The 11,502-nt window shown below is 39.4% G+C and overlaps 1 protein-coding gene across 2 annotated transcripts; it reads left to right on the top strand.

The window, feature by feature from the left end:
- The first annotated feature begins 718 nt into the window (after positions 1 to 718).
- CLEC4E (C-type lectin domain family 4 member E) lies at positions 719 to 6,328 on the top strand. 2 transcript variants are annotated; one of them, XM_036300693.1, is made up of 6 exons: positions 720 to 930; positions 1,792 to 1,884; positions 2,497 to 2,583; positions 3,524 to 3,675; positions 4,452 to 4,567; positions 5,991 to 6,328. In XM_036300693.1, exons 1-6 carry the CDS (start codon positions 894 to 896, stop codon positions 6,178 to 6,180), a joined length of 675 nt encoding a protein of 224 aa, XP_036156586.1. In that variant the 5' UTR covers positions 720 to 893; the 3' UTR covers positions 6,181 to 6,328. The 2 variants fall into 2 exon arrangements, with proteins under 2 accessions (XP_036156587.1, XP_036156586.1); XM_036300694.1 differs by lacking the exon at positions 1,792 to 1,884 and having other exon boundaries at positions 719 to 930.
- The last annotated feature ends 5,174 nt before the right edge of the window (positions 6,329 to 11,502 follow it).

Raw genomic sequence — 11,502 nt, 5'->3', positions numbered from 1 at the left:
TTTTCAACACTTGTTATTACTTGTCTTGTTGATAATAGCCATTCAAATAGGTGTGGGGTGGCATCTCATTGTAGTTTTCATTTGCATTTCCCTAGTAGCTAGTGAAGTTGGGCATCTTTTCATATACCTGTTGACCATTAGTATGTCTTATTGGGAGAAGTGTCTCTCCAGGTCCTCTGCCCAATTTGTAATTGGATTGTTTGTTTGGGTTTGAGTTGTATGAATTCTTTTTGTATTTTGGAAATTAATCCCCTGAGGGAGCTGTTCAAGAGCTTCAAATGAAGAATAAAGAAAAACATGTAAGAAATACCAAGAAACTCACATTGCTACATTATAAATACTTACAACTGTGTGCCCAGCTTTTTGCTAAGTGCTATAAAGAAATCTCTCTCCTTTTCAGTTAACACTTGTGTGGGAGTAAAGACCAAAAGTGAGACTGGGAATGCAAAGGCGGGCTCCACAAGTGTCAGGGAAACATTGAGGGATGAGTAAGGCCTGGAAGAAGGCAGAGAAATTTTATCCAACAAACAGATTTCAAACAATATTTTTGAAGCCACTCGGATTTCCCCAAGGTCAGCCTACTTCTGTTGATACTTGCCATTTCATCATTTCTGCATTTGTTGCTGCCCAGAGTAAGGAGACTGACTTGTCCAATAAACTTCCTTGTCTGTCTTATGCAAGAAAGGAAATCGTGACTTGACCACACAGCCACCAAACAAATTAACATTCTTATGTCTTGGGGTTGAACTTCCTAAAATACTGATAAAGTGTTCATTCTTCAAGATTCCTTTTCCTTGAAACTTACCAACAAAATACTCTTGGACTCAGAAACTGAGGAGCAAGAGAGTGAGAGAGAGAGGAAGAGGGGGAGAGAAAAAGTGAAAGAGAAAAGAATGAATTCATCCAAATCACCAGCATCACAGAGCACAGGTAAAATTTGCAATTCTCCTTTTTCTTTCACAGATATGACTTTTTGGAAGAGGTGGTAAATATGTTGAAGGACAGGACTGTAGAAAAGGCTACAGTAAAGCAAAAGAAGAGAGACAGAGAATGAAACAGAGGAAACATGAAAGAATGGTTAGAAGAGTACATGTTATACTGGGAAGGTCACTGGACTTGAGTTCAGGGCGGGCTACCAGCCTGCTATTTCTGCCCTCTCGGTATCCACTGTGTCCCATTGGGTAAGGCACTTCACTTCTCTGGAACTCACTTTCCTTGTGTGTAATATGTTGTTTGGGAAGGGCAGGGAGAGGAACTACTAGATGAATTTGATGTTTTATATGATTGCTTTACAAAGGACTTGGAAAGTGAGGCACCAGAAAGAGGAGAGCAGGAGACAAGAAAAACAGAGGGGGAGAGGATGAGGGAGAAAGGAAGAAAAATAGAGAATGAAAGGGGAAAACTGTGAGTGACTTAGGAAAGGAAAAATGGCACATCTGTCCAACTTCATGAATCCGTCTTAAAATTAGTAATGGATTACGCTAGTGGTTCTAAATGTGTGGTCCCCAAACCACCACCACCACCACCACCAGCAGCAGCAGATGCAGCAACTCCTGGGAAACTTGTTGGCTCCATACCATCTCTAACTGAAGTCTTAACTCTGGGGGTTAACCTGTGTTGGAACCCTGTAATCTGTGTTTTAACACACCCTCCAAATGACTTTTATATATACTGAAGTTTGAGAAGAGCTCAATATAAGCACGGCATGTGGAAGGAAATATGTATGGTTGAATAAGAATGTATTATGCCTCTGGCTTAGGGAAGATGGGCCATATTTGTGTCTTTCTACAGAGAGAGGATGCGTCTCTTCCCAAGTGTTCTTATGGACTGTTGCTGGGATCTCCATCCAACTACTCAGTGCCTGTTTTATCACTCGATGTGTTTGTGAGTGCTGAAGGTCAAATGCAATCTTCCTGGGGAATATTAGGACTAAATTCTTCCTTGCTGCCTGTGGGTTCTCTTCTCCCATTAAGAGTATTTATATGCTACCTTTCCCCTCTATTTATTTCCAGGTCATTCCTCAAACCAGAAACACCAGCTAGTATAGAACTGTTACCAAATTTCAGTGACCTCGGATGCATTTTTAATGATAGACATTTTTCATCTCCTTGGTAGCCCTGAGTGCTTCCCTTTGTACCTCTGTCATTCACTAGTAGAACCCCTTCTATGAGATACGAGCCTGAGACATGACAAATCACTTTTTGGAAGGAAGGGTAGAGAGGATTAGACTTGGCATGAGAGAGAATGTTAACATATTTGTCTTCTCTTGGCCTATGTGCCTGAAGTAAAGTACATTTATTTTTATAAATTACAAAAAGCATAACATGTGATAAATCCCCTCTTTTTAAAGTAAATCTCAGTGCCTCTCCATGCAGAAGGAAAAGTAGATAGTAAGAAGATATGGTAATTGTTCGCAATTCTGTTATAAATACAAAAATAATAAAATTTATTTTATCAAAAGAGTAATAAATATTAACTGTGCCCCTGTCCTTACAGTGACATATCACATCTTTCAACTCTGTGATGAGAAGAAGGATGAGCCATATGAGCTCATAGAATTCAACTGCTACAATAATGCATCAGGTATAATATTCCTCAAATTTGAACATAAAATTTACATATCAATATTTGTTGGCTTCTAAATTGATTTTGGGATAAATAATGTAGTTTGAGTAGGTCCTGTTTTTCAAAAACAAAATGTAAAATCTTGCCTGTACTGTAATAGAAGGATAAGGAATGGTTAAGAAGACAGGAAATCTTGGGGACATTAGAGCAAACTTTTAGAATAAATTTGAGGTATATATCTGAACACTAAATCTAGAGGTGAACAGTGTTATCCCCAGGAGTGCACTTATTAATATTGTTATTATTATTATTATTATTATTCACCTGCTTCCAAATGAAGTAAAGAAAAAAATGTGTAGCATAGAGAATTTTGAAACAGCTCAGAAATATACTTTGTACGCTCTTCCACATAGTTTCCAAGTCTTAGAAAAATGCCGTATGACCCTAGAAAATGACTTCTTTCTTCGGGTTATAATTTCCTCACTATTAAATTAAGAGAGACTGGACTAATTATTTTTTAATACATTCAAAGGCTTCAATTCTATAATTGTAAGAACCAGTTTGGAGATTTTGTTGACTGTGCATTATTTGGGCAACATGAGAGATGGTTGCTTCGAGGTCAGTCCGATCAAATGCATCACAACTTTCTCTGACCTTGGCAAGTCTAAGAACAGCTAACAGGGCCCTATATCAATAGATAGCTAAGATAGATAGTATATATGGTTTATCTAGAAAATAAGGATTGTGTCTCAAAAGACAAGGATATTTATGGTTGTTTGTGTTTATTGACATAGGAATTAATAAAGTCTTAGATAGTAGGAAGGGGGGAGGGGGAGGTTGTTTCCAAGAGGTGCCAAGTCTTCTAACTATAAATGATAGACTTTATAGGGCCTGATAAAACTTTCTGTTTTCTTAATTGGTTCATATAGGACATTCATGGAAACTTCTCTCCTCCTAGGTTCAGTCAAGAATTGCTGTCCATTGGGCTGGGTACATTTTCAATCTAGCTGCTACTTTTTTTCTACTAACACCAGAAGCTGGTCAGAAAGTATGAAAAACTGTTCCAGCATGAGAGCTCATCTGGTGGTTATCAACTCAGAGGACGAACAGGTAGTTTCAAGTACAGACTCCCTGAGTGTCAGTGTAGCATTTCCCACATGATCTATCCCTTTTTCCATACATGTGTATGGTGTGTGGACCACAATTAACATTTTTAAACGAACATACTAAAATGCATGTTTTTCTTACTATTTCTGTAAGTCAATGCCTACTCTAATTTATTTTCATTTCTAGGAAAGCCTAAAGTAAAAAAGAAATTTCCATGTTTAGTTCCTTAGCAAGGCAGAAAAAAAAAAGTGGGGTCCCTTTTAGAATGACCATTGCATTTATGAATCTATTTCAATGAGACAAAGCAAATAGAATCCATTACCATTAAGTTGTGATTAATAATGCTTTGTGTTAATCTCTGCTGTAGATTTGGCTGCAAATCACAGTAGATACACTTTGAATTCTTGAGAACCTCCTTTGTTGAAGATTCTTTTTTGTTGGTTTAATTGTATGTTGTGTATATTTTTACCACAATTTTAAAAAATCAGAAGATAATCCTCTATGATCTCAACATAGGTTGTCCCCCAAAGATGTATACACACTTTATATAGGCAGTGTTCATTAAAATACATTTCATGTTCAAAAGGTAATAGAAATTATCTGTTAGAGTGCGTGTACATTTTGGGACAACATCCTGTGTTTCAGGGCCATGTGTCTATCATCTTTAGTCTAGGTCCTACTTTATCTCTTTAATTAACAATTACCGTCAACAGTTATTTAGAATTGAAATAATTGATCTCCTTTTTTTTTTTTTTTTTTTTACTGTGTATCTTCCATAGAAATTCCTTTTCCATGCAAAACCTAAAGATAGAGAGTTTTATATTGGACTAACGGACCAGGTGGTTGACGGTCAGTGGAAATGGGTAGATGGCACACCTTTCACGGAGTCTCTGAGGTACTTAACTTCTTTCTTGTAGGAGAATTTAACACGACCCTAAATCCTAGTTAGCCCATTTTGGAGGGGAGTTCTCAGAACCTCCTTCTGTTCCATGAAGTATATTCAGGGCCATCCTATTGCTTTAGTTTCCTAAGATTATCTCAAATATAAAGGTGAGTAGATAAACATGAAGAAGTGAGCAGCAGCCCTGTGCGGTGTGGCTCAGTTGATTGAGTGTAGCCCCTTGCACCACAGGGTCACCGATTCAATTCCCAGTCAGGGCAAATGCCCAGTTGTGGGCTCAATCCTCAGTAGGGGGCGTGCAGGAGGAAGCTGATCCAATGGCCCTCTCCCTCCTTCTCCTTCTCTCTCTAAAATCAATAAAATAAATGTATAAATAAAAAGAATGAAAGAAAAAAAAGAGGAGTAGAATTAGATACTAACACTTTGGAAATACATCAGCGACAAAGTGTGGAATTCATAGTTTTATGCTCCTAAACTGTAATAAATGAGACAAAAATAGTAATTTGAAAAAGACAGAAGATTCTTATGGAGTGAACACTCTTTTCTCCTTCATAATGGCTTTACAGAAGTAGAGCACAGCATTTGGAGTTTCCAAAGTTTTAATCTTTATCTCATTTAACCTAAGTTATGTCTTTCTGAGATACATCGATATTATGCCTTTCACTTAGCATTTGAGGGAACTAAGATTGGAGGGGCTTCAGTCAGTTCTGAGAGAATAGCCCACATGTTCTGGTACTTTTAAAAGTTGCTTCACTGCCCTAACCGGTTTGGCTCAGTGGACAGAGCGTCAGCCTGCAGACTCAAGGATCCCAGGTTCGATTCAATCAAGGGCATGTACCTTGGTGGTGGGCACATACCCAGTAGGGAGTGTGCAGGAGGCAGCTGATTGATGTTTCTCTCTCATCGATGTTTCTAACTCTCTATCCCTCTCCCTTCCTCTCTGTAAAAAACCAGTAAAATATATTTTTTAAAAAATTGCTTCACTACTACACTGTAACACCATTGAAGTATGCACCTAAATTAATACAAATTTTGTGTAGACTAAAGGGAATCAAAGGGGAGATGACATATGAGTGCAAAGAAAATAAATTCACCAGGACATCAGTTATTCCTATAACCTCTCATCCCAGGTCTAGTCTGTGAGGGAGCATGACAGAATGGAAAGAAGGCAGAAAGATCCAGTTCAACTTCACTACTGACAAACTCTATGACTTAGACAAATGGGTTAGCTTTTCTGAAATCCCTTTTCTTCATCAGTAAAATAGAGATTATAATTCCTACCTCACAAAATTGTTGTGAAGTTAAATAACACAAATGTAGCTTGTCTGGTATTGTAGGTCACATTATCTCTTGTTACTGGGATTTAAAATCTCCCATGGTATTTTTTTGTTTTTTTCTGTGTGTGTATGTTTTTCAGCTTCTGGGATGCAGGGGAGCCCAACAACCTACTTACAGTGGAGGACTGCGCCACCATAAGAGACTCTAATAATTCTCGGCAAAATTGGAATGATATGGCCTGTTTCTTAAATATGTTTCGGATTTGTGAAATGCCAGATAAAAGTATTTTGGACAAAGAGAAGTCTTCAAGAACAGAAGGCACAACTTAAATGTATTCGTGAGGGGGACCAAGAACATGAACACAGCCACAACTCCACAACACGAGAAACGTGTGCACTGTACTTCAGAAGGGCTCCACAAGTGTTTGCTGATTTGATGTGAATAAAAATAAATATTTTTGAATGTTATAATTCATGATACTGACTGAAGCGCATTTTTCTCTGTATGGGTCTCTCAGGTCTTTTCAGAATTTACAAGCAATTCTCTAGGAAATACTGTAAGTAGAAAAGCATGTCCCTTTTGGTACATCAGCTTCATATGTGAGAAATTATAGGAGGATACAGGGACAAAGCCCAGGCCGCTGTGAATCGGGTGGTTGGAGTGTTGTTCCATGCACGGAAGAGTCCCAGTCCAGTTCCTGGTCAGGGCACATGCCTGGATTGTGGGCTCAGTCCCCAGTGGAGGGTGCAGGAGGCAGCCGATTGATGTCTCTCTCATTGATGTTTCTCCCTCTTTCTCTCTTTCAAATCAATAAAAACATATTTAGAAAAAATAAATAAAAGCAAAAAAAAATCACATATCCTTGGGTGAGGATTAAGAAGATTTCTTTGGAACACTATGTGTCTGTCTATATCTATATATCTGTCTATATCTATGTCTATGTCTATGTCTATCTGTATCTCCTTATATCTATCTACATCTATATCTATGTCTCCCCTTATTCATGGTTTTGCTTTGAATGTTTTCAATTACCTACAGTCAACTGTTGTCCAAAAATATTAAATGGAAAATTCTACAACAATTCATACGTTTTATTTTTTTTGAAGTCCCATTTTTAAGTCTTATTTTTAAAAAGTGAGTAACCCATTCACATGATTCAAAATCTAAATGTAAAAGAGCATATAAAGTAAAAAGTCCCCCTCTTTCCTCTACTCCCCATTCTTCCTCCACAGTCCCCAGCCACCCAGTTCCCTTCATGGAGGCAATTAATGTCCCTACTTTCTTACCTATGTCTGTACTGTCATGCTTTAAAAAGAATATATCCAAGAACTAAATTCCAAGGAGGTGGAAGAGGTATAAGGTATAAATGGTGATGGGGAAAAGAAGAAAAAGAAAATAGCCAGTGTTTGGTGAGGATGTAGGGAAACAATTCATAAGTTTTAAATTGCTCGCTGTTCTGAGCAGCATAGTAACAATCTTGCGCCACCCCACTCTGCTCAGGACCTGAATCACCCTTTGTCCAGAGTCTGGTCTCCACACTGGATTCCCTACCTGCCCATTAGTCACTGTCTCATGATCAAATCAGCTGTTGTGGTATTGTGTGGCTTGTGCTCAAATAACCTTAATTTTACTTAATAATGGCTCCAAAGGGCAAGGTGGCAGTTCAAATATAGCAATAGAAGCTGTAAAATGTTTTCTTTAAGTAAAAAGGAAGAGTGTATAAGTAAAAACATAATACACTCATGCACACACACACACACACACACTCACACACACACTCAGAAAAGAATCGTACAGCAGAATTTACCAAATCATACAGCAGATGATACTTTTAAAATAGTACATTCAACTTTACTTAAATTTAACAAATAACAAATTGAAGTGAAATTAGAGAATTCTGAAACTTCAAGAATATTTTAGGCGTTATAAGTCAGCACAAGAATTATTTCCTGAAGATGCCTCTGAAGTAAATAAAAAATATGAAGAAGCATAAAAAATATTCTTCTTGGTCTTCTATTTTCTCTTTTTCCCAATCCCATTTTTCCTTCTTAACGATGCAGTACTATTGTCATTCATCAGGTGGTGCAGAGCAAGGTAGCTTTTACATATGCATACCTGTATGTATAGGAGTGAGGTTGGGGGAAAGGGTGCATACTAGTACTACCCCCATAGGGAGTTAGAACCTGACGGGGTGCATCTGTGTAAGGGGAAGGGTGGGGGCAGGAAAGGTAGTAAGGGTGTGGGTGGACCTATTGGATTCCAGAGACCATCTGGTAAAGTGATAGGTTGGTCCAAAATGTGGAAGCCTGAGCTAATTTGAGTATCATGGGTGTCTGAGCCCAAGTAGGAGGACCAACTGGAGGAGTCACAGGGCACATTGAGGGGTGAGGATCATCACACAGTCAAGCCCTAGCAGGTTGGCTTACAGGTCTTGCAATTAAGTTTTGTCCATAAAACTTGCACATTTGATCATTTATTCCTGGGTATCTTATAGTTATACGAGAGGCCTGGTGCATGAAATTACTGCATGAGGAGGAGGGTTCCCCCTCAGCCCAGCCTGCACCCTCTCCAATCCAGGACCCCCTGGGGGATGTCTGACTGCTGGTTCAGAACCAATCCCGGGGATTAGGCCTAAACCGGAAGTCAGACATCCCTCTCACAATCTGGGACCACTGGCTTCTAACTGCTCACCTGCCTGCCTGCCTGTTGCCCCTAACCGCCTCTGCCTGCCAGTCTGATTGCCCCTAACTGCCCCCCCTGCTGGCCTGGTGGCACTCGACTGACCACTCCTGTTGGCCTGGTCACCCCTAACTGCCCCCCCTGACGGCCTGGTCACCCCACACAGCCTGCTGTTCAGTTGTCCATTTGGTTGTTTTGGTCATGACAGCCCCTGGCTTTTTATATATTAGGATTGCTGTTGTAAGTGTAATGTTTTACATAAAAATACATTTTCTATATTTTGCAGGTACTATATAGTAATATTGTTGATCTTTATATATTGATCATTTATTCTGAAACTTTGCTAAACTCCACTATTATTTTTTTTTTTTTTTTTTTTTTTTTTTTTTTTTTTTTTTTTTTTTGGCATCTTTTCTTTATTGAATCTTCTAGCCAAAAATGGGAATGTGCCTTTTTCCTTTACATAGGTCCTTATGCCACATAATTGACTTTAAAAGTTTTATTCATATGTCTCCTGCACATTTTTTTTAAATTAAATCTTTATTGTTCAGATTATTACATTTGTTCCTCTTTTTTCCCCCCCATAGCTCCCCTCCTGCCAGTTCCCGCCCCACCCTCCGCCCTCACTCCCCACCCACTGTCCTCATCCATAGGTGCACGATTTTTGTCCAGTCTCTTCCCGCATCTCCCACACCCCTTTCTCCCCCAGGAATAATCAGTCCATTCCCTTTCTATGTCCCTGATTCTATTTGTAATCAACAGTTCATTCTGTTCATCAGATTATTTATTCACTTGATTCTTAGATTCACTTGTTGATAGATGCATATTTGTTGTTCATAATTTGTATCTTTACCTTTTTCTTCCTCTTCCTCTTCTTAAAGGATACCTTTCAGCATTTCATATAATCCTGGTTTGGTGGTGATGAACTCCTTTAGCTTTTCCTTATCTGTGAAGCTCTTTATCTGACCTTCAATTCTGAATGATAGCTTTGCTGGATAAAGTAATCTTGGTTGTAGGTTCTTGGTATTCATCACTTTGAATATTTCTTGCCACTCCCTTCTGGCCTGCAAAGTTTCTGTTGAGAAATCAGCTGACAGTCGTATGGGTATTCCCTTGTAGGTAACTGAGTTTCTTTCTCTTGCTGTTTTTAAGATTCTCTCTTTATCTTTTGCTCTTGGCATTTTAATTATGATGTGTCTTGGTGTGGTCCTCTTTGGATTCCTTTTGTTTGGGGTTCTCCGCGCTTCTTGGACCTGTAAGTCCATTTCTTTCACCAGGTGGGGGAAGTTTTCTGTCATTATTTCTTCAAATAGGTTTTCAATATCTTGCTCTCTCTCATCTTCTGGCACCCCTATAATTCTGATGTTGGTACGCTTGAAGCTGTCCCAGAGGCTCCTTATACTATGCTCGCATTTTTGGATTCTTTTTTCATTTTGCTTTTCCGGTTGGGTGTTTTTTGCTTCCTCGCATTTCAAATCATTGACTTGATTCTTGCGCTCCTCTGGTCTGCTGTCGGGAGTCTGTATAATATTCGTTATTTCAGTCCGTGTATGCTTAATTTCTAGTTGGTTCCCCAATATAAGATCGAGGGTCTTATTAGTTTTCTTGTAGATCTCATTAAGTTTATCGGCGGCTTCTAAACAGTTCTTGAGAGACCTTAAAAGTGTGGTTCTGAACTCTATATCTTCCATTGACAATTTTGTCCTGTTTCTTTGTCTCCGCATTTTGTTATGCTTCCTTGGTGCACCCCCTAGTGGTCTTTGTTCGCAGTCTTATAGTTAAATCTTGATTGTTGTAGTTAATTCCAGGGAGGGTTTGACCTCCAGGCCAAGTGGCTATGAGAATCAGCTGTGTCAGCAGTGAGAGAACTTCTGTCCTCTAGGGAGGTGCTAATCTGGCGTTTGCCTGAGGCTATCCGGCAAATGCCTGTGTGCAGGGCTTGGGCGGGGCGGGTCGCACAGGATCAACAGGGTGGGCCGGAGAGAGCAGTTATGGCGGCTCTCAGTCCTGTCCCCAGGGGCTCTGCCTCTCTGAGTCCCAGCACCCGCTGCAAAGCTCAGAGAGAAAGCTGCACTCACTCTGACCGAAGCCAGACAGTCCCGCTTCTCCCGTTTGAGTCTGGGTCCCTAAAGACTCGCCTGGATCAGGAGCTCAGAGTCTGCGACTCCCTCCTGATTGAAAACGCCAACCGCGCCCTCCGCCGCCAGCCCACTCCGCGCACTCCGCACCTCAGAATTTGACTTCAGCACTGTGCCTCCTCTGAGTGTCCGTATGCGTTTCTCTTTCCTCCTAGTTGTAGGACTTCCACTCAGCCAGTGTTCCTGTGGTTCTGGGTGATGTCCCTTCCGTTTTTTGGTTTCACTTTTGAAGTAGTTGTTCAGAGCAGCAAACTCCGGCGTTAACCTATGCCGCCATCTTGGTTCTCCCTCCACTATTATTTTTTAACACTTTAGCTATACATCCCCTTATATTTTCTATGTAGCTAATTATATCATCTGTATACTTAGCTATCCAGGACTGTAGTCACTGAACATTGAGCACTAGTCCTAGTTGAGATATACTGGGAAGTGTAAAATATACACCAGATTTTGGATGACTAAATTGGAAAGAAATGTAAAATATATCACTAATAATTTAATATTTATTACATGCTAAAATGATAATATTTTGAATATAATGGTTTAAATAAATAAATTATTTGATTACTTTTTTGATGTGGTTATTGAAAAATTTAAGCATATGTAACTCACATTTTTGGCTTGCTTTATACTCCTTTAAACAGTCTGGTCTGCAAATAACTTTCTGCCAGTCACATATTTTCATGGGGAAAATAATCCTCTTGGAATCCTGATCTAGGATTGCTCTCAGATATGTCCCACAACCATTATTATTTTTTATTTTTAAATAAATCTTTATTGTTGAAAGTATTACATATGTCCCTTTTCCCCCGCATTGCCCTCTCCCACCCCTCT

The sequence above is a fragment of the Myotis myotis genome, unplaced genomic scaffold (genome assembly GCF_014108235.1).
Source record: "Myotis myotis isolate mMyoMyo1 unplaced genomic scaffold, mMyoMyo1.p scaffold_m19_p_3, whole genome shotgun sequence".
Taxonomy (NCBI): Eukaryota; Metazoa; Chordata; class Mammalia; order Chiroptera; family Vespertilionidae; genus Myotis; species Myotis myotis.
The sequence above is the reverse complement of the archived record's forward strand: the minus strand, read 5'-3'. Positions and strand labels throughout refer to the sequence as shown.